This window comes from Sciurus vulgaris (assembly GCF_902686455.1).
Source record: "Sciurus vulgaris genome assembly, chromosome: 5".
NCBI classification, from domain to species: Eukaryota; Metazoa; Chordata; class Mammalia; order Rodentia; family Sciuridae; genus Sciurus; species Sciurus vulgaris.
The window spans coordinates 156,963,749-156,988,483 of record NC_136465.1 but is presented as its reverse complement, the minus strand read 5'-3'; the positions used below and the strand labels follow the sequence as shown (position 1 = coordinate 156,988,483).

General features: G+C 36.1%; 1 protein-coding gene across 1 annotated transcript in view; it reads right to left on the bottom strand.

The window, feature by feature from the left end:
- CFAP54 (cilia and flagella associated protein 54) overlaps positions 1-24,735 on the bottom strand; it is a gene marked incomplete at its 5' end in the record, with an annotated part of 326,512 nt that overhangs the window by 94,408 nt on the left and 207,369 nt on the right. Inside the window, 9 exon segments of the mRNA XM_079142877.1 lie at positions 5,781-5,907; positions 6,014-6,193; positions 6,364-6,521; positions 7,539-7,683; positions 11,361-11,384; positions 11,386-11,403; positions 11,407-11,467; positions 20,358-20,527; positions 22,303-22,385. Of these exon segments, the coding sequence (XP_078999003.1) occupies positions 5,781-5,907; positions 6,014-6,193; positions 6,364-6,521; positions 7,539-7,683; positions 11,361-11,384; positions 11,386-11,403; positions 11,407-11,467; positions 20,358-20,527; positions 22,303-22,385 (966 nt within the window).

Below are 24,735 nucleotides of genomic sequence, written 5' to 3'. Positions count from 1 at the left end.
TCCCAGGAGCTGTGAGGGGCCTGACAATGGCCAAGGTGCTTTCCACTCCTGAGCTAAAGAATGCTAGCCTTTTTCACTTATTCTGGTGCCTCGGGAGGGAAATGAACTCTTGAAGGCTGGAAGAGGCAGAACTAGCTATTTTGATGATGATTTGCAGCATTACCACTGCTGGACCTCAACCACAATTAAGTAGACAAAGTAAAACATCCAAGCAAAGAAGATCAAGCAACCAGCAAGAGGAAGAACCAATATAACCCCCAGAAAAGGTGGTATTAGTGAAATAAAACTGGTTGAGGGTAGGATGAGAATTTAAAGTAAGAAAAAAAAATACAGCCTATAAAGAGATATAAAGTTATCAGACAATTCTGAGAAGACAATCAATGATGAAATTTCAGTTAATGATCAGGAAGGTCACATAGAAATAGAAGTAGCTAATACCATGATGGTATAAATAAACAGAAATTCTAAGAGAAAAGATAATAGACTTGGAAGACAGAGCCAAACTTGACATACAAATATTAATATTCAACACTCAATAGTGCTTACTATGGTCCAGGTACTGGTGTAGGCATCTTTCTCATTTAGTCACCTAAGAGATAGGGCCATTATTGTTTTGCTATGATCTGAGTGTTTGTGTCCCCCATTCATATGTTGAAATCTAACTCCCACAATGATGGTATTAAGTCAGAACTTCAGCAGGTAGTTAAGTCATAAAAGAGGGACCCTCATGAATGGAATTAATGCCCTTATATAAGAGGCTTCAGGAAGGCTGTCTGCCCCTTTTACAATATAAGGACCAATAAAAGGCACCTTTTATGAAGCAGAGAAAGCCCTCACCAATTCTTGATCTTACACTTCCAACATCCAGAATTTTTTTTGTGAGCAAAATTTTCTATTATTTATAAATTTCCCAGTCTAGGGTATTTTCTTACAGCAGCTTGAACTGACCAAGACATTCCCATTTTTAAAATGAGAAGACTAAGGGCTAAGAAATCACATGCTTGAGATTATTATCTAAGCAGGCTGAATCTAGCTCTTAATAGTAGCTGAAGAGGAAAGAACAGAGAAAGTGACTGTGCAGTGATTAAGCAAGTAGAAAATTTCCCAGAGCTGGAAAGAGACTTTCCTGCAGATTGAAAGAGTTTATTGTGTTCTAGGGCAGAGAACAAAGATACATATAACTAGACATGTACTAGTAAATTTCCAGAATATGAGAAAGGGAAAATCTTACAAGTTTTCTGTCAGAAAGAACAAAATTCTTAACAAAAGAAAAGAAAAATTAGACAGATGCTGCAGTTCTCATTTGCAACATTTGAAGCTAGAAATGGTGGAATAATATCTATAAAACCTGAAGAAAAGACCATAATCTAAGATTCTGACAGAGCTGAGACAGCACATCATTTACCTGTCAGAGCACAGGAAGGTCTTTGCAGAGAACAAGAATTCAGAGAGAATAGCAGCTGGGTATCCCACTGGGGGAAAGCATTAGAGAATAGAAAGAGTAGATCAACAATCTGTGAAGCAGAATACAGACTGCAAGAGAAGATGAATGAAGAGGAGGTGGAAGAAGAAGCAGTAGCACTTGCCCAATGGTAGAATGACTAACGTTGGATATTATCATAAAAAAGAAAGGAAACCATTAAAAAAAAACCCTAAAATTATTGACATCAAAAGGTACTAAATTATTTCAGTAAGATCTAGGAGTTGGAGAGAGTAGGAAGAAAGTAGAAAAAAATTCTAGTGATCTTCTCTAAGGTGAGATTAAAGTAGGAAGCTAGCATTCACCTAAAGATGTCATCCAGTTGGGGATGGGCCTGGAGAGAAGCAGGCAAGAGTCCCCAGTGGGAGGAGGCAGCTGGAGCTGGGTACTGTAGAAGAGACCCACAGGCTTGAGTCTGAAGACTGGGAAAAGAAAAGCACAAAAGATGTCTAAAGTAATAATAGAAAGAAAGGCAATAATGAAAACCACTTATTCAAATTGACAGATAAAGAAAAAATAAAGTAAGATGTAAAGAATAATAACCACAGTGATACCTTTTATGGTATGACTGCTCTGTATCAGGCACTGTTTATAATACTTTGTCTCATTTATTTCAAATATGTAGGGTAAATGGCTCTGTCCCCAATTCACAGGTAAGGTACTGGTGTCCAAGAGCTTAAATAAGCTCCGATATCATACAACTAAGGAGTAATGCCAAAATCCAAGGGAGGCCCTCCAGATCCCAAACCCTCATCTAACCAAATGGCTCTGTACTCTTCACCTGTGATTTCCTGTTTCTGTTAACCTATGTGTCATTATTTCTGCAGCACTGTTCATTTATTTATTTTCTTCAAATATTTGAAAAGCCTCTAATATTCTACTATGTGTGAAACGTGGTGCCAGGTGCTAAGGGTTTAATTTTCATTAGGTTTTTATCTTCACCAATGAATACCTCCTGAATAATCTCTTTTGTCACAGAACTTATGTGTGTTCATTGTAGAAGATTTAAAGAGGAGAGCTAAGCAAAAAGAAGAAAATGAACATCATCTATAACCACACAAGCTGAGGAAAGGGTTCGTGAGCACTTTGGTATAAATCCTTCTTGTCTTTATTTTCCTATGGTATTATGACATGAAAAGTATATTGTACTTTTGCTTTTGTACATTTTTCCAATGTAGTGAACATCTTTCATGTATAAAAATTTCTGCAACATTATTATTAGTGGATATGTAGCAGCCTACTAGATGAATGAAGTCCCAAAGCACTGTTATTTATTGATTGATTTCAGGCACTGTGCTGGGTGCCTGGGATATCAAGAGGACAAAACAAAACTGTTACCTTAATAAGTCTTATTATGGTTTGGATATTAGTTGTCCCCCAAAGCTCCTGTGTCAATGTGGGAATATTCAGAGGTGAATGATTAGATTATGAGAGCTATAACCTAATCAGTTCTTCCTAGTTTGAACTGACTAATTGGGTGGTAACGATAGGCAGTTGGAGCATGGCTGGAGGAAGTAGGTCACTGGGGAGATGCCCTGGAAGGGTTCATCTGCCCAGATGCCCCTTTCCCTTTCCCTCTCTCCTTCTCTCTCTGCTCCTTGGCCACCATGAGCTGAGTAGCTTTCTTCCACCGTGCCCTTCTGTTATGATGCTCTGCCTCACCTGAGGTCCACAGCAATGAAACCTGGCTGACCATGGACTGAACCTCTGAAACCATGATCCTAAAATAAAATTTTCCTCCTCTTCTTGTCAGGTACTTTGGTCACAACAATGTAAAGCTGACTAACACAAATTTACAATATAAATAGAATCTTCAAGCAAGTAAACTGTACTTAATAACCAATCTGATGAGTGCTACAATAAAAATAGCCAATTAGCGGGAGAATGAGACACCTGCCCAGTCCTAAGGGTCAGAAAAAGCTTTCCAGAGGATGCATTGCTTAGAGGAGGTCTGAAGGATAAACAGAGTTAAATGACGGGCATCTGTATGCATGTAGGAGGAGAGGCCACAGAAGAATACGATGAGAGTGGAGTTTCTAGGAAAGACTGTTCCAAATGGAGACAACAGCAAGTGCAAAGGTCTAAAGCACGCATATGCCTTGAGTGGTTCCATGTGCCTGGAGGGTTAAAGAGAAGGTGAACAGGAAGGCCAGGACCACATCATAAGAAGACTTTTAAACAAAAGTAAATGGAGAGTGTTTTATTTAAGGGAGAAACTATGAAAATAGAACATACAAAGATAATTCAGAGATCAGAGAGAGAGGAAGAAAACTGGGACAATGCAGTGCCTCATGGTTAGGAAAGCAGAGTTTCAGGAAGTTGTGACCAATGTCGGCAGGCAGCGTCAAATGCTACACGGGGTCCATACAGGCAAGGTCAGAAAATCATACCTTGGAATTATAATTTATTTAACTCTTTGGTGGTCTCATCAAGTGTGGGTTTTCTGGTCCAGACTGAGAATGAAGGAGCAAATGGGAGGTGAGGAAAGGGGAAGAAGGAAACAAATCCACTCTTAAGGAGTCCAGCTGACAGCAGATGTTGGAAGAAGGGAAAGGTTTAGGGTAGATTTGTTACTGTTACTGTATTTGTTGTTTCCTTTTTTTATGTAAGAATTGAACATATTTATAAACTGAGAGAGTGAGGAAAAGGATGCAGTGAGTAAAGAGAGTGACCCCTGGAAGGACAGAGGTGCTGGGGAGCTAGAGCAAAGCCAGGAGCCTGTGCTTTGAGAAGGGGAAGCTGCTCCCCTGGCACAGGAATAAGGCAGGAGGAGGCCGGAGCTGTGACCACACTGATCAGAGGGGTCTCCCAAAGGGCTCAGCATGCAGAGGGCAATAAGGCCAAGACACAGCATTTCCATGGCCTGAAAACCACACCATTCAGCTGGCATTGAGAATGCTGTTATCAGCAAATCCACTATTTAAGGTACCAACTAATGTATTATGAAGAGACATAGATGCTGTGCCTCCGAGACACCTTGTTTCAGAAAAATACGAAGACTTTTGACAATTTCCACATTTGTAAGGTATGAGTTTATTTCCTAAAATTTTATAAACAAGTTATTAGGGCTCAGAGAAGATGAATGTCACCTTTGTTAATATATTTTTAAGCCGTTTTCTTAGTTCATTGACACTAGTTAAGCATTTTTAAAGATATGGCTACTGAAAACCATCAATTATAACCTAAAAGACAATATTTCCCCCCAAAATCTTCTTTACCAATTTATCACAAATGTAAAGAAATCGGTGTGATTTAGTGGACAAAAATAGTGTTATTAAGAAATATGCTTGGTATTTTGTATTTGTATGATTTTTTTTTTTATTGTAAACAAATGGGATACATGTTGCCTCTCTGTTTGTACATGGCGCAAAGGCATACCATTTGTGTAATCATAAATCCACATAAAGTAATGTTGTTTGATTCATTGTTATTTTTTTCCCCTTCCCCCCACCCCTCCCACCCCTCTTTACCCTCTATACAGTACTTTCTTCCTCCATACTTGCCCCCCTCCCTAACCCTAACTCTAACCCTAACACTAACCCTTCCCTCCCCCCCATTATGTGTCATCCTCCACTTATTAGCGATATCATTCGTCCTTTGGCTTTTTGAGATTGGCTTATCTCACTTAGCATGATATTCTCCAATTTCATCCATTTGCCTGCAAATGCCATAATTTTGTCATTCTTTATGGCTGAGTAATATTCCATTGTGTATATATACCACAGTTTCTTTATCCACTCGTCAATTGAAGGGCATCTAGGTTGGTTCCATAGTCTGGCTATTGTGAATTGAGCAGCTATGAACATTGATGTGGCTGTATCTCTGTAGTATGCTGATTTTAGATCCTTTGGGTATAGGCCAAGGAGTGGGATAGCTGGGTATGATTTTTAAAAATAAAAATGCTGAAATACATAATAATTCTAAAGTAGATTACATGGGTATAATTTCAATCCAAATGATTGATTAACTAGATAAAAAGCAATAGTCCAAAGCAAGTAGTTAGGCATGTTATAATTACTATAATCACCTTCATACTTTAATCATACACATAGATTAAACACATCACCGAGTCTGACACGTGGTAAGTGATCAAAAACTGTTAAATAAATGAAGCCAGAGTGTTCATAAATAGTACCTCTTTTAAATGCACTCATACGATAGCTTGTCTGAAAATAACTGAAAATGTTATATCTGTTACTCTAGCTTGCCTGAAAATAACTTGAAATGTTATATCCATTACACACCATACTCACAAACATTCAGATTGAAACATATGCAATATATGTTTAAATGTTCTTACCAATTCTCATTTTTACTTTGGCCAATAACATAACATGAGGAAGATAGATATTTTTCAAAGGCTGTAATAGATTTGCATATTCAGTGTTTGATAAATACAATTCAATTGTTTCTCCAAAAGTTAGCATCTATGAAAGAAACATTGTAATGAACCATTAGTTAATGTATTCTGGAATAAGAAAAAAGACAGAAAAGTAAACTTCTACATCTTGTGGGACACAAAAGCGTTCTCACCTGTTCAATAAGAATGTTGTGAGCCTGAGTCAAAAACTTCAACTTTTCTGTTTTTGAAGAGGGAGATTCTTTGAATTTCTCAGCTTTTGTTAAGTCGTCCAGTAGAACAAGGCTTCTCGCCAGAGTTAACCAAGATCGAGGAGAAATAAATTCTTTTCCTTCAAGCAAATGTATTATGTCCTATTAAAACAAAAATATTCCATCTGCTTGAACCTTTTCCAATTCACTGAAACAAGAGCTGGTTATGTTGCTTGTTATGCATTCAGTACCTAATGGAATTTCAAATCCTCTCCTTTTATTCTAACTGGAATCCTTCCTAAATATAAATATGAACAAGGTTTCCTTCTTACCTGAAGGTTTCTGATGATGTCTGCCTTTAAATGCTTTTCTTGCAGGCCAAGGATTACAGCTTGCATCAAGAATTCAGCCTGTAGCTCCAAGTCCTCTGCACTTTTTGCTTCCACACATACTTCACGGATGAGGTTCAAACAATCTGTCATATCGTTCTCTAAGATAAACAAGTGTGGCTATTTAAAATGCAGTGAGAAAATAAGGAAGTATATATGTATAACATCTGCAATGCTCATCACAGTAATATTGCATACGGTCAAAGAACAAGAGGATATGAAGATGGAAAACTGTACAGGAAATGCAGAAAAAAAATTGTTGTAATTCAGGGCAAAGTACTTTAGGATATTCCAGTGCTGTAAAGTAACAAAAATATTACATGAAATAGCTTAATTTGGGAGAGAGACATGAGTAAATAGCCAGGTATACAACTAAATAATTATTAATCACTGCAAATAATACCATTTATATGTGCCAAGCTATATAGTCTAAGATTAAATTTAGCCCATTTAATTCTGACACTCCTATGAAGTGGGATAATTATCTTCATTTTGCAGAGCAAGACACTGAGGCACACAAGGAATGAGAGAGCTGGCCGAGAAAGACTTGGTGAGGAAGTGGTGGATCCAGTATTTGAAGCCAAATTTGATGACTTCAAGATTGGTGCTCCTCACCCCTGTGCTTAGCCCCTTCCCAAGATGACAAATCACCTGCTGTTTTGCACTGGTAGTAAATATGCCATGATGTTGGAAAATATTATTTTTATTTAATACCAGATTTTTAAATTCTGGAAAGAGATCAAGCTAGAAAGTTAAAAATGTGAATGTTATGAACATTATATCTAGGCGTGGTGGCACATGCCTATAATCCTATTGACTCCAGAGGCTGAGGCAGAAGGATCAAAAGTTCCAGGCCAGCCTCCACAATTTAGCAAGGCTCTGAGCAAAATTCAGCAAGTCCCTGACTCAAAATATAAAGGACTAGGGATATGGCTCAGGGGTTAAGTGCTCCCAGGTTCAAATTCCTGGTACACACACACACACACACACACACACACACACACACACACACAAATGTGAACCTTATAGCAAAAGATATCCCAAAATATTACTACCCCTTCACCTATATAAAATTAAATTTTGTGCAAACATTGATCAAGAAAATAGGACATTTGTACCTTTCACAATTCCAATACCACGAATTTGTGAGACAAACGCCGTCACCAGTGCTAAGCAGCACCTCAACCACAGATGAATGTTGAAATATTCTCGAGCATTCAGGGAAATAGGGTCTAAAAACTCATCATCTTTATTGTCCGAGACCTAAACAATATTAAAATAATGGTTATCTTCCGATTTCATAATGTTTAAGTTCTATCCTAAAGCCAAATGTAAGCTAAGAGAAGCATCCAACATCATTTTATAGCATTAAGTTTTTAAATCTAGAAATTACTTTGTATATTCTATAAAATGTAAAAATTATATTGTCAGCAGTTTCCATGTCATGAAAAGTTTTTGTAAACACCATTTTAAGGGCTGAAAAATAATAGATGACATTCACTGATATTTATTGAGCACTTATTATGTGTCGGGCACGGTGTTACATGCTTTATACACAATATCTCATTTAATTTTTCTTACAGCCAAAGAGGGGTTATTGTTATTTCTGTTTTACAGTAGACAGAACTGAGAGTTAGAAAGATTAACTAACTAGGGCTGGGGATGTAGCTGAGCAAAGCCCTGGTTTCAGTCCCCAGCATGGCTGAAAAAAAAAAAGATTAACTAACCTGCTTAACCCAGGTGGGACTCAGCCCTATGTCTTCCTGGGTTTCAAGTCCACAGTCTGAACCCTCTGTGTTACATTGCTTTGTGTGGTTCCCCTTCTAAAAATGCATTATAACTGACTCACCATCCTTGTTATTATACTTTAAAAGGGGTGGTAAGTGCCCATAGCTACTGGGAGGGAAGTGCAGAGGAAGCTTGCTCTTGGGGAATTCAATCGTAGACCCTCAGGGAACTTTAACAACCCCCCACCTTTGTTCTAGAATTTCCTGCCAGGTATGTGGTAGCTCATCATGTCCAACCAGTTGGCACCACCTGCTATCCAGAAGCTGCTAATGGGCCTTGAAGGGGACTAGAATGTTGACAGACAGGTGGGACATACAGGAAAAGAAAGGTAAGTTATTCCTGAGAACAAGAGTAAGCAGTGAACAGAGGCCTCACAGGTAGGGTGGTGATTAGCGTGGGCCATATATTCAAGGAGTCTAATATTTAGATGATAAATACAGAAAACAATGTTCATCAATAAAACAATCTAGCAGTTCTTACATTTCCAAACGAAAAGTTGATTCTCAATTCAACTTAATCAGGTTTTTCAACCTTGATGCTTTGATATTTGAGGCCTTGATGCTTTGATATTTGTTGGGGATCGGGGGAGGGGGGGGAGCTCTCCTGTACATTATGAGATGTTTAGCAGCATGTCTGGCCTCTACCCAATTGATGCCCATAGCACCCCCTCTAGTTGTGACAACTGAAAGGTCTCCACACACTGCCAAATCTCCCCTGGGATGTAAAACCACCTCCAGTTGATAACCATTGTTCTAAGACAATTTTTAGAATTACATTGCTTTATAGTATGGTTAGTGCTTTTAATATAGTTAGAAATGAGTCTCTATTTAGTATAATTAGCTGTGCTAATTTGTAATGATGCTGGATATTAGCAATTTTATTAGTAATGCTTGAAATAATGAGCAAGAATTCCGTGTAATGAATCTTAATATTTTAATCCTAATCAACCCTATATTGTTAAATTATATGGTCTTATCAAAGTCTAATCATAGTTTGAATTTATCCCAGTTATTGATTCTTTCTTTTATTTCTTGTGCTATAGGAGTCCTGTTGAGGAAGTCTGGTCCTAGGCCGACATGTTGAAGATCGGGACCTACTTTTTCTTCTATAATCTGCAGAGTCTCTGGTCTGATTCCAAGGTCCTTAATCCATTTTGAGTTGAGTTTTGTGCAGGGTGAGAGATATGGGTTTAGTTTCATTCTGTTGCATATGGATTTCCAATTCTCCCAGCACCATTTGTTGAAGAGGCTATCTTTTCTCCATTGCATATTTTTGGCGCCTTTGTCTAGTATTAGAAAGTTGTATTTATTTGGGTTTGTGTCCGTGTCCTCTATTCTGTACCATTGATCTACCTGTCTATTTTGGTACCAGTACCATGCCGTCTTTGTTACTATTGCTTTGTAATAAAGTTGAAGTTCGGGTATTGCGATACCCCCTGCTTCATTTTTCCTGCGAAGGATTGCTTTAGCTATTCTGGGTTTCTTATTCTTACCAAAATAGACAGGTAGATCAATGGTACAGAATAGAGAACACGGACACAAACCCAAATAAATACAACTTTCTAATACTAGACAAAGGCGCCAAAAATATGCAATGGAGAAAAGATAGCCTCTTCAACAAATGGTGCTGGGAGAATTGGAAATCCATATGCAACAGAAGATAAATTCAAACTAAAAAGCTTTCTCTCAGCAAAGGAAACTATCAGTAATGCGAAGAAAGAGCCTACAGAGTGGGAGAATATCTTTGCCAATCATACTTCAGATAGAGCACTAATCTCCAGAATCTATAAGAACTCAAAAAACTCTACTCCAAGAATTCAAATAATCCAGGTCGACAATGGGCTAAGGAAATGAACAGACACTTCACAGAAGAAGATGGTACAAAGCAATCAATAAACATATGAAAAAAAATGTTCAACATCTCCAGTAATAAGAGAAATGCAAATCAAAACCACCCTAAGAGTCCATCTCACCCCAATTAGAATGGCGATTATCAAAAATACAAGCAACAGGTGTTGGCAAGGATGTGGGGAGAAAGGTACACTCATACATTGCTGGTGGGGCTGCAAATTAGTGCAGCCACTCTGGAAAGCAGTATGGAGATTCCTTAGAAAACTTGGAATGGACCCGCCATTTGACCCAGCTATCCCACTCCTTGACCTATACCCAAAGGACTTAAAATCAGCATACTACAGAGATACAGCCACATCAATGTTCATAGCTGCTCAATTCACAATAGCCAGACTATGGAACCAACCTAGATGCCCTTCAATTGATGAGTGGATAAAGAAACTGTGGTATATATATACAATGGAATATTACTCAGCCATAAAGAATGACAAAATTATGGCATTTGCAGGCAAATGGATGAAATTGGAGATATCATGCTAAGTGAGATAAGCCAATCTCAAAAAGCCAAAGGACGAATGATATCGCTAATAAGTGGAGGATGACACATACTGGGGGGGAGGGAAGGGTTAGTGTTAGGGTTAGAGTTAGGGTTAGGGAGGGGGGCAAGTATGGAGGAAGGAAGTACTGTATAGAGGGTAAAGAGGGGTGGGAGGGGTGGGGGGAAGGGGAAAAAATAACAGAATGAATCAATCAACATTACTGTATGTAAATTTATGATTACACAAATGGTATGCCTTACGCCATGTACAGAGAAACAACATGTATCCCATTTGTTTACATTAAAAAAAACAATGCTCAAAAAAAAAAAAAAAGTCTAATCATAGAATTTGTGACCAGTTGTCAATACATTTGAAATCTTAAATATGGAGGACTCTATGAGGAATCCAAAATACAGTATCTTTCTGGTCATGCCCAGATATAAAACTAAAATCAGAACAGAGAGAAAGTCTCGTGAGACAACTATTAAGATCATATCTAGAACATTACAATGATACATCTTGATGGAACTTTAGTGATTATTATATCCAATTCCATCATTGCAAATGAAATTACCATTTTTTTTAAGTTTAAGAGATTTTTTTCAAGGTATTCCTGTCAATAAGTACAATAATGTGACTGAAAAAACAGGTAATTTTATTCTGAGTGGCACTTTAACCACTTTGCTTTACCCCAAATAAGTAGATAATATCCTAGCATGCCAAAAGATAAGTATTATAAGGACAAGTGTAATATTCATACATACGAAGTTCCTGGAGAAAGGGGGGGTTTCTGCATCATCCTTGCACTACCTTCTTTTTAAAAGTTTTGAATCTTGGAGAAGTTTAAGTGTGGAATATATTATTGCAGCACTAAACAGAGAATATATTTAAATGTGATTAGAATAAATTATAGCATTTGGATGTTATTTCTTAAGTTTCTTCCTACAAACAAAACCAAACCAAATCGTCACCCTACCCACCCTCAAAAGGAAATCACGTACCTCTTCTACATATCTTTTTAGCACCTTGGTTTCCTCATATGGTGCTTTTTATCACACATTTAATCATCTGGACATAGTCTCTACAGCTACTTTTTCTCATTTTCTTTGGAAATCTGTCATCTAATACAGTGACTGGGGACATACTAGAAAACTAAAATAGGGTTTTTCCCCATATTCTTATTGGTGTATTATAGTTGTTCATACTGGCTGGATTTGTTTTATATATTCATACTAAACATGTTTTTTAATGAAAAATGAGTAAATACATGCTTTGAGTATCTAAAGCAAAATTTATTGACAATTTTTATTAAAAAATCAACAAGATATTTTATATACATTAGAATGTAGTTCTCCAGATTTTCTCAATTTTATAGAGTTGGAAACTCTTAAATTAAAATATTGCCTGATCAATGATTAGCAGTGCCAGAAATTAAATGAACTAACTTAATCGATGCCAAGAGATAGGGATTTTTTACTTCCTGTTGCTTCATATACAAATTGGTACCTTAAACCACTATATCCTCCTCCCCTGTAGAATGACAAACTTAAAAATTTACATCACATTTTTTCAAAATATCTTAATGATAAATATTGAGCTGCCTTCTTTTAAAAATCGATTCCAAAATAAAACTCAAAATACAGAACAATATGTGTATTTGAAGAAGTTCATTGCAGTATTATTTGTAACACAAAAAAAAATTGGGTAAAAAACCAAATGGACAAAATATCCATGATTCCCCCCTTGGTATCTCCACTTGAATGGTTACCAGACAGTCTCATTTAACAGGTGAATTCTATCCCTCCAAAAAAGTATGCTGAAGTCCTGACTCTCAGTACCTCAAAATGTGAACTTATTTGGAAGTAAGTTCTTTACAAGGGAAATCTAATTAAAATGAAATCTTTAGGGTTCTAGTCCAATATGATTGGATAAGAAAGGGAATGTTGGATAAAAGCAGATATGCACAGAGAAAAGAGGATGTGAAGACAGAGAGAGAACAGCCATGTGACAGGATGGGTGTACCTACAAGCCCAGGACATGGTGAACTGCTGGTAAACACCAGAAGCTAGAAGAGGGAGCAGGGATTCTCTCTAGGGTTATCACAGACAGCATGGCCCTGCTGTCACCTTGATTTCAGACTGTTAGCCTCCCAAACTGTGAAAAAATAAAGTGTTGGAATTTTAAGCCACTCAGTATTTGGTACCTTACTAGGGCAGCCCAGGGAGTCTACTAAGCCCAGGTTAAAAGCAGACCCCCTGCTTCTGCCTCCTCCACCCAACATCACTCCTCATCCACGTTCTCAGTGATCACCACACGGCGTGCTTCTCCTCCCACTTCGTGTTGCATCCTTCAGCAAGTTGTTAGCTCCACCATCGCAACATGGCGGCCACCCAGGAGCTCCATGCGTACTCGTCCAAGCCCCCATTGTCTCCAGACTGGTGTCTGCAGTAGCCTCCTAACCAGCCCCCTGCTGTAGTTCCTGGGCTCCAGAGAGCAGCCACAGTGATCTCCTCAGGGTGGAAATCAGATTTACTCATTCCAGATGCCTTCCTCATTTCTGGACTGTGGTCAGTATGCCTCCTCTCTTGGGTCAGTTATTGAGGTTTCTGGTCTAGCACATGATCAGCTTTGTCAGCATCCATGGATGACGAAGAAGGTACAATCCAGGTCTTAGATTCTCAGAGTATGCATTTATGCTCAGTTTTCAAATTTTATCGTTTAAGCCTTTTCCTTTTCTGGTCAACATGTGATATTAAAAACTTAAAATGTAGTGCTACAAGTTCAAAGCCAACCTCAGAAATTTAGTGAGGCTCTAAGCAACTTAACGAATGAGATCCTGTCTCAAAATAAAAATAGAAAACAGGTTGGGGATGACACTCAGTGGTTGAGCATCCCTGGGTTCAATCCTTGGTACAAAAAAAAGTGCTCATACTAACCACAGAAAAATTTCTCCTTTCTTTCCACAATCCTTATTTTTCAATAAGATAACTAGTATTTATCACCTGTCAGGTGCTGTATTGTTTCCAATGAATTAATTCACTTCTTCCCTACCACAAATCTCTCAGGTAGATATTATTATCATCATCTCTATTTTCTAGTTTAGGAAATGGAGATACAGAAATGTTGAGTAACTCGCCCAAAGTCACACAGCTATACAGAGAGAAGCCAGGATCTGTCCCCTACACCTTAGTTATTAGGCCATGTTGCAGTCTTTGCCTCTCCACAGTTCTAACAAATCTGACTTGGCTGATAGTGCTAGAGTGTTACTTGGTGCCATATTTATGATTGTTAATAGTCACTGCTGACCGTGCCGCTCATCAACACAAAGGGCTGAAAAGAGATGGAATGAGAGAATTCCAGGAGCATTCAGGCCTCCAATTTCACCAAGCCCTTGACCTAGGCCTTATTTCTGTCCCTCCCTGCTCTCATCACCTGAATCAGAAGCTTGGTTCAAGTTGGGATTATGTCACTTGCAACCAAAAAATTCTAGCACAGGGAATTTTAGTAATTTTATATTTATTGCTATAATTAATATGCCTTGTTTTATTCTATTATTTTTATACTCTATGTTTATTCTTCTTTTGTTTTTCCCTTTACTTTTTGTCTTTTGCTATATGATAATCTTGCTTTTATTTTCCACACTGATGTGGAAAATATATATTCTGGTTTAGATTCTAACATCAGTATTTTTAGGACTTTCAAAATTATACTTCTCAATTCATTTTTAAAAATCCATTTCTCTATTTACAAAGAATAAAATGAAACAAAATATTTTGATCTTCAAAATGTAAGGTGAATAATTTAGTACTCTTTCATTACCTATCTCTTCCACATTTTGTAGTTACTACAATCTGATGTATTACCCCAGGTCATTATTATTATCTTTATATTCTTTCAGCTTTGGGGGAAATCAATTTTGACCCTTGCACTTAGTTATATGCAAGCATCATCTAGACAGCACAAATTCATTTGAAATGCCCATCACTAGTCATTTTTATGGAACAAATTCCCAAGTTCTGAATTATGAGATATATCTCTTTCATTGGCTGGAGTACTTCTTTAAGTCCCCCTACTGTGTCAGGGCACTGGGCCAGGTTTTTGGATAGTGGACCCTTCTGTCTTGATGGATCCTCCTGTATTTCAATGGGAATTTGCAAGACAAAACAATCAGGAAATATTTGGTATCTTAGATTTGTTAATTGCTTTATCTTTACTTTGTAAGATAATGAACATCTTTCCATGTGTTTATGTACTAGTTATAATTCCTGTTTTGGATGAAGGATTTATAGTATTTGACCACTTATCAATAGTGTCTTTTTATCAATCTTACCCTAACAACCACACACAAAAATAATAGGAACAATTTGTCATATTACCACAGGTATGGGTCTTTTTCCTACATATTACAGTTATAAATATTTTAGTTAAATTTATAAAAATTAAAATGTTTTACAGACAAATCAGTTGACACTTTAGAGTCAGTTCTAGTTTTTAAAACTAGAGTCAGTTCTAGAGATTCAATTATTTCATTATATTTTTTTTTTTCTGCTTCTAAGGAAAAAACTTTTAAATTCCTCTTGGATAATCCAATCTTTAAAGACCTTGACTCCAAACGTAGAGAGTTCAAATCTTACCTTTGCCATGTATTAGCTATATGATGTTGGAAACTCCAATTATCAATCCTTTAGTCTACAAAATAGGAATGGTCATGACAGAAGTGCAGACTTTGTAAAATCCAGTGATTGTAAGGATTAAATCAGGTCTTCATTTCTCATTTGTTCAAAAGTATGTATTAAATATTTTTAATGTACTTCTTTCTATGCCAGGAAGAAGTCTTTGGACAGTGGACAAAGCTACAGATGAAATTCCCTGCCCCCATGGAGCTGACCGTGTACTGAGAGTGGGGTATGCTCAGCAAACAGCAGCACTGGACAATCGGCCTTGCACCTGGCTGGTACTGTCACAACTCGTGCACTGAGTTGGCCAGGGGAGGAGGGAGGAGATTATACTGATTTTTCTTTCTAAGTTGTTAGCCAGAAAAACTGAACCTTCTAGCAACTATCAAATTTTAAACTCCCAATATTTGGCTAGATCATTAAAATGGTTTATAATATTTGTAGAATATTCTCTAAGATATTGTGATGATCTAACCTTACTTTAAAATAAAACGAGACAAGCAAGCAAGAAAATGACAACAGATATAACTCAGATTCTGTGTACATACAGATAGGAAATTTCCTCTCCCTTATTCTGCTAAGGCTACACATGTTTTTAAGGCACCTGTTACTGGGTAGCTTCACAGACTAGCACATAATGGCTACTAGAGGCGTCTGGAAGAAGAAAATTGTGTCTATTCCATTCTTCTGATTCTGAAGCTCAATTTCTGATAATAAGATAAATGAGGAATAAGGTTCAGCATCTCGCTAACCTCACAACTTGAATAAATATAGGACATGCCAGTAGGTTGCAATCTAACTAGTACTATTTAGTTGCTGCCTTAGTCTGTTTTCTGTTGCTATAATGGAATACATGAGACTAGGTAACTTACAAAAAGAATACAGGTGTTATTAGTTTATAGTTCTGGAGACTGGGAAGTCCAAGAGCATAGATCCATCATCTGGTGAGGACTTCTTGCTGATTATAACATAGAAGTGGGCATCACATGGAACAAGCTTGCTCTTTCTGGTCTCTCTATTTTTATAAAGCATTAATGTCATCATTAGGACCCAATCTAATCCTAATTATTTCCAAAAGGCTCCACCTCCAAATCCTATCAACATACACCTTTGGGGATTAAATTTCCAAACATAAATTCTGGGGGATAAACATTCAAACTGCAGTAGTTGTTATGGTCTGGAAATTTTCTGCTTTCTCCACTTCTGCTAGACAGAAAGTACAGAAGGACTGCCCACTACCAACAGTCTAAAATCCCAAAGGGAGGAAGTTTCATTCTGACAAAACTAAAAGGCTCAAGTGGTTTTCCATTCAGCAATAAATTAAATGCAAAAAATAGGAAGAAATACTTAGTAATAAAAAATGGGATTTTGAAAGAGAAAGAAATAGAAATATAGTGTGAATAACTTTGATCTCATATATTTCTTATTAACATTCATGACAAAACGGTCAGTTTGTTCTCATAAAATCCATGCAGCTCACTCTACCTGTCACCCCAGGGAATGTGTCTTTCTATTTCCTTGACACATAATTTTATTAGAAGTATCAGGAAATGTCAAGCTAACCATCATTTGGAAAAGGGACTGTCCAAGACTCTCAGCAGTGCCCAAACAGAAGCTCATGGGGGGTAAAGTTCACGCAAGAAAAACTCATTCATCTTGACAGTAGGTTTCCCCCAAATGACAACTCTGCTCCAAAAAGGCAATAATATCCAAGTTTTTGCAGGTTTTGTCCCAAGGGTCAGGTTCATATATTTAAAAGAGGAGTGATTCTGATATACAAGCATATTATTTGCATACATCTATGTGGTCTTCAAATTAAAGTTCTATTATGACTCCTTTCTGTGGACATTTTGTAAACTTTAGTTTCTCATTTCCTTATTATTCCCTTAAAAAACAACAACAACAAAAACCTCACTCAGATCCTCCATATCAAAGGGGTATAATATACACAGAGAGCTTCAGGAAGAATAAAGGTAAATGACAAAAAAAAATATTTACTAAGACTGCTGTTGCACTGAGACATACTTTGGAGAAAGACAATTTTATAGGAAATCATATACTAAAACTACCTTTAAACTTCAGTGGGGAAAATTATTATTTTGTTTTATAATAGCTAAAGCCTATTTTACCATCAATAAACTACCATTGTACCCTTAAAGATAGCTGTAAATGTGACAATACTGTAAATCAGCTTGTCTGCAGCTTTATCTCAGCATCCCTTTACACCCCTAAAAATTACTAAGAACCCCCAGAGAGCTCCATAAACATTTTCCTACCAGAAATTAAAATGACAAATTTTTAACTTCTTTAATATTTAATTCATTTTAAAAAAAGAATAATGAGCCTTTTACATATTAATATAAATAATACATTTTAGTGCAAAGCAACTATTTTTTCAAAAAAAAATTAGTGAGAAGAATGCCACTGTTTTCTTTAATATCTGGATGAACAAGAGAAAATCTACTTATGTATCCCATTATACATTTGGTCAGTGATATACTGTTTTAAGTATATGAAGATTAGGCCTCACGTAAATAGTTGTTGGAAATGGAAGGAGAATTTTGAGTCTCTTAAAATAACTGTGAATATTTCCCTTTGATACTATACCAAAATGTGTCAAGTAACAGTTTCTTAAAAGTTTGTGGTTATACAGAATCTAATACCACATATCGATGAACTTTTCCTAAATTACATTAAAATCTAGTGGTATACCTTATTAACTAGGATTTGTGTCATTGCATACTGGTTCTCTGGAAAATATTAGCTCCCTGAGTTATGCAGACACACAAATGTAGAAATATTTCATTACACAATTAAAAAATAGTTTGTTAATACTACCACTCTTGTCAGAGAAATAAACACTGGTAAACTATAAAGTTCAAAATGGCAAACACAAATTGTCCAAAATTCTAATTTTCCTATAAATTTCAAATGTTGTCATTGGCAACAAACCCTATCAGTTCTGCTCATTTTGCTCATTCTTAAGAAAATGTCTGCCAAATACTCAAGTCTGACTAACCACAGTCCATTCATTGTTTTTTCAAATAAAGATGGTGTTCCATGAAAAGAGCCTCTTCTTCAATTCTCAACTCAATCACGTTCTTCCTCAAGACTACCATCAGTTTTGGTACAGAGCAGAAATGCCTGGGCATGCTTCACACTTAAGATCCCCACCAGATATGAAGCATACACATCCAAGGACAGGCCTTTGTAAGTGCAATCATTTCTACTGCTTCTTAAAGGTCCTTCTTAAGTGCATCTGGCTTTTCAAAATCGCAAGTATGTAGAGTTAAAGACTATAATGACAACTAGCATAATTTTTTGCCACTGCTTTGACTCATGGTAAGGCACCAGAAGTTTTACCACTGTTGTTTTTTGTAGCATCAGTGCAAATGATACACTGAAGAAGGCATATGGTGTCTTGGTTTCATTATAAAAGTACCTCTGACCTCACCAACCCCCTACCTAAAAAGGATTTAGAGACAACCCCAGAGATCTGCAGAACACATATTGAGAATCACTGATCAGTTTATGGATTTTCACTTCTACTTAGAAACTATAAAAAATTATAAATTCCCCCAAACCTATACTGTTTCTAGTGTAAAATCAGATTAGATGTAGTTGATCATGGAAAAGGCTTCAGTCTTGTATACCCCACACACATCAAGAGGGGATGAGAATCTTGACAGAATACATCATGAGGTTTCATGGGGAGCAGGCTAGGCTCTCTATAAAGGTTGAAAATGGCCTGTGAGGACAAGGAAAGGAGACTGGCTTGGAGTTTGATGGTGGTTACTCCATGGTGGCACTGGGGTAAGGTTTCCCACACATGGGCCAGGAGTTGCATGGTTTGAGCTTCCCACTAACACCAAAGAGGGGTTTTCTTATCTGCTTGCCCAGATAAGAAAGAGAAAGTTGCAAGAGAAAGGTAGGGCAGAGCCTGAGAGCTGGCAGTCATTGAATGTGGAAGCAGAGTCATCCTTTTTATTATAACCACACAATTTTAAATGAAAAATAACACCTCCTCCCCCATTTCTACTTCCAATAGTCCCCATGGCACTTATCACTTTTGGTTACACTATGTAATTGGCTCATTATGTTTAAAGTTTTATTATCATCTGCTTATTATCTAATAGACTATAAACTTTATGAGGAAAGAATTTTGTGTCAGTACTGTTATATATTTTGTCTATATCATATATATGAGCAGCATGACACTGATATATCTCAAGAGCACAGAACACTACCCAGCATATGGTAAGTGCTCACAATAAATTAAAAAATTAGTGAATGATAGGAAACATGCATTCTTAAATAAATCATTATTGAACATGTCACAAGACATCATGATAGAAGTATTTATCACAAATGGTATAGAAAATTCTTGAAAGTATATTTGTATAGTATTAATTATGAAAAAAACATTATAATAGTATTATTTTTTACTCCTCTACTTAAATATGGTATGTGTCCATGAGCAGATGTATACATGAATATTCTACTCATCTTTATATTCTCAGTGCCCATATATCAGAACACAGTGATGAGATAATAAGGGAATAAAAGAATCAATGAACAAGTTAAATAAAAGATCTGACACTAACAATCACAGTACATTTACATACTTAGCCACCTATACCAGCTTCTTAAATAGTTCATCACAGCATAGTTTGGAGGATGTTCCTTTTTTCAGAACAGTTTTTTGTTTAATATTTTTAGTTGGTGTTTCAGGGAAAAAAATACTACAAATGCTTTATCTTTAAAAATCTATAAGGAATTTAGATTTGGTCTTTTAAAAAATTAAATCCAAAGCATCTGTTAGTTAGCTCTTTCTATATGACACAAAACATCCTTGTTACTATGTGTTAAAGCAATTTCTTAGTTGAGCAGTGCAGTTTTAGGTGTAACAATACCCCTGGATAATAAGAAGCAAGTATATCCTATAGATCTTGGGATTTATAAAACATAAAATTTGCATAAATTAGGATAACTTCCCACCATGCCAGAGAAGGAGGCATCTGGGTGTTCTAGAGGAGGAAGCTGCTCTTCAAATGTGTGCCTCTTCTGTGTATGGGGAGACTCACCTGTGTGCTGCCCGGTGTCTCTGCAGGGCAACTGCAGCCAACTGAAGCCGGGCCTCCACCACAATCTCCAACTCAACAGCAGAACACTGAGACAGGTCCTTGTGGCCTGGATGCTCCATCTCGGATACAAGGAAGTTCAGCCTTTCTTCAGCTTCTGTCAGTAAAACTGACTAAAGAATAAACACCACAAAATTACAGATGTTCATAAATGATGTCTCATTCTTATCAAATATTTTTATGTCTGAAAAGTAACAATGAATGGAAGACTAAATGGAAATCTGTACATAATCATCAGAGAAGAGAACTCAATAAAAAGGAAAAAGACAACAGAAAATCAAGAAGTAATAGCAAGAGTAAGGAAAATAGTTATCCTTTAATGCATAGATGACCAATGGTCAATATTCACAATAGTTCTAGAAAGTTGCCATAAACACTAATGAAAAACTAAACCACTGCTCTCAGAGAAAGTACAGAGATGAACCCCTAGAAGCCTCTGGGCACAACCCTTTCATCAACTGATCGATATCGTCACTTGAATGTGTATTTATAGTTAAGGACACATTTAATAGACACATATTGTTGATTCATTAACCATGAACTCACAACAAATAGCACTATAACTCAGGTCTGAATAAATAAATATATATAACTCAGGTCTAAAGCTTACTTGACACAAGTATTACTCTGTAAGGCACTGCACAACTTTTTTGCACTTAGAAATGTTAGGCAGCATTTCAACACTATGCTTTGGGTACATTTTAAGTAGTAAAATTATCAACTAACTTTAAAAAAAATGAAAAATGTGATACAATTAAGTGTACTTAACACAAAAATCTGAAGTCTTAAAGGCTCTGAAATCCAAAACTTTTTGAGCACTGACATGACACTCAAAATGTTTCACTCATTGGAGCATTTCAGATTTTGGATTTTCAGATTAGGGATATCCAGTGAAATCTATGCAAGTGTAGAAAAGGATACTTGTTAATCATATGAGAACTGCAAAGAAAAGTCAGAGCATCACCCTATTCAATTTAGCTGGGAATGTGTCTGTTGGACAACTCTAAATTTTTCTATGCTCTGGGCATGTCCACAAATGATTTTAAAAAGTGCCAAGAGTACTGATTTGGGGATTACAAAAATGTTTAGCAGATAGACAATTTAACAAACAGGATCCATAAATAATGTGGACAGACCATATTCCAAGTTAAACTGTGGTAATGTGAAGATAATGAGATTGTACAGTAGATAATCAATAGTAAATATCATTCTGACATAGAAGAAAATTTTTAAAAATCACTCTTTCAAGCAACAGGTCTCTAAAATCTTGTTGGTACCAAGTAGTAAATATCATATATAATAATACATAATAATACTAGGGTAATACATATATAATACTAGGGCAATTTAATACATTGGTTAAGAACATAGATTCTTATGAAAAAAAAAAAAAAATAGGTCCTACTCCCAGGTCTATATTTTATTATTTGCATGACATTAGTGAATTTCATAAACTAGGTCTCTAGTTTTCTCATGATTCATCACAGTATAGTTAAAAAATGATTAATATCTACATCATAGAGTTATGAAAATTAAATAACCATGCAAAATGCCTGTCATATAGTAAGCACTGAATAAATGATAGCTGCTGCTGCTGCTGTTGTCATCTCTATGAGGAGGAAATGAGAAACAGGGTATGGAATACTCACATCCCCCAAAACAATAAATCAGTTTTTCTGTATCATCTTAATAAGGTGGTAAAGCAAAGCCTGACACCTCTGGGCATCTATTTTTCTCCTAGGTAGTATACACTATCTCTGGCCTCCAGCTATCCTTATGTAAGAAAAGATACTGGATCTCTCAAGGGCAAGTACCACTTTGTTCAAGCCTAAATGTATGCATTTTGATAACCACTTCCCTGTGATTTGAAAAAAAACTTCAGACTTACCTTTAGCATGTTAAGAGTGAATTCATCTTTAACTTTTGTAAGCTGATGCAATGAGCCACCTCCATCATCCTTTAAATATAGCTCTACAAAGACATAATATTTTGGAAATACTAAGGATCTCTATGGTTAGTTGAAATATTAGTTGATGAATTTTTAAATTCCATAAATTTAATCCATAAATTTAATGCAAAAATAATCACAATGATCATTAGATTTCTGTTTATTGTAGACATCATAGCAGGAAATTAAATTCTGTTTATCGCTTGGTTTAATGCTGTATATTGTTTGCATTGGTTGTTGTTATTATTTATCTCCCCCTAAATGGTGAAGTACTAGAAACCTTCAGGAACACTCTAATTTCACAGGGTAGAAACTCCACTGACCAAGACCCATAGTGTTAGATTGGTAGACACAGAACAAGAAAAAGCAAAGGAACAAATTACCCCAAACAAACCAAGATACTTCAATAACAAAATCCATCTAAACCAGTGGAAGAAATATCAGAGAAGGGGTTTAAAATGTACATAGTTAAACTGATCTGCAAGGTAAAGGATGATGTAAGAAGTGGAATCAGAAAGAAAATATAGGAAGTGAAAGATCACTTCAATAGAGAGAGAGATTCTGGGGAAAAATCAGGCAGAAATCCTCAAAATGAAGGAATCAATAAACAAAAATTAAAAATTCAATGGAGAGTATGACCTACAGACTAGACCACTTGGAAGACAGAGTTTTAGGCAAAGATGACAAAATATATAATCTTGAAAATAAAATTGACCATGGAGAAAAGATGTTCAGAGACCATGAACAGACATCCAAGAAATACGGGATAACCTGAAAAGACCAAATTTAAGATTTATCAGGATAGATAAAGGCTTGGAGATAAATAGCACAGGAATTCACAATCTTTTCAAGAAATAATATAAGGAAATTTTCCAAACAAAAGAATGAAATGGAAAATTAAATACAGGAGACTTAACAGGACCCCAAATATAAGAAATTACAACAGACCCACAACAAGGCACATTATTATGAAAATGCCTAACATATAGAATAAGTATAGAATTTTTAAAGGTGCAATAGAAAAATGACAGGTTACATTTAGAGGGAAACCAATCCAGACCTCAGCGGGTTTCTCACAACCCCCCCCAAAACCCTCAAAGTTAGGAGGCCTTGGAATAATATATACCAAGCTCTGAATGAAAATGAAAGCCAGCCAATCCTATACCCAGCAAAATTAAGCTTCATAATTGACAATGAAATAAAGACCTTCTAAGATAAATCAAAGTTAAAAGAATGCACACTGGAAAGCATGCACTACATATCATTCTCAATATTTGATGAAGAAACGAAAAATAAAAGTGAAAAACAGTAAAGAAGAAACTATATTAAAAGATAGTCAATCAAAGGAGAAACTAACTCAAATTAAAACCAGAAATAAATCAAAATAACAGGGAATAAAAATCATTTTTCAATAAGACTGAATATAAATCATCAATCAAAAGACACAGACAGCAAATGTGTCTCCAAATGCTGTCTACAAAAACTTACCTCATAGGAAAAGACATACACAGCTAAAGGTAAAAGAATGGGGAAAAAAACCTATCATTCACATGGATCTCATAAACAAACAGGGGTTTCTATCCTCATATCAGATAAAGTGGTCTTCAAGCCAAAGTTAATCAGAAGGAACAAAGAAGGACATTAATGCTGCTTAAGGGAATTATACATCTACAAGATAAAAACATAATTATTTATGTCCCAAACAATGGAGAATCTACATACATCAAACAAACCCTTCTCAACTTAAAGAATCAAATAGACCGCAACACAATAATACTGGGTGACACTAACATGCCTCTCTCACCACGTTAGATCCTCCAAACAAATCCTAAATAAAGAAGCTATATAACCAAAAAATACAATTAATCATTTAGACAACAGACATATAGAATGTTTCATCCATCAATGACTTAATGCACTTTCTTCTCAGCAGCACACAGATCCTTTCCTAAAATAGACCACATTTTAAGCCACAAAACAACTCTTAGCAAATAAAAAAAAAAAATAGAGAGAATACCTTGAATTTGATCAGATCATAATAGAATGAAAGTAGAAATCAAGGATAAAATAAAAACTAGAGCCTACTCAAATACCTGGAGACTAAATAAAATGATGAATGGATAGCAGAAGAAATCAGGAATGAAATAAAAAAAATACTTAGAGGTAAATGAGTATAGCAATACATCATACAAAATCTCTGGGACATTATGAAGGCAGTGCTAAGAGGAGCATTTGTTGCATTGAGTTTATTCAATAAAAGACTAAAAAGTCAACAAAAAAATAACCTACCATTAGTTCTCAAAGTCCTAGAAAAAGAAGAACAACACTAAAAGCAGTAGAAGACAGGAAATAATTAAAATCAGAGCTGAAATA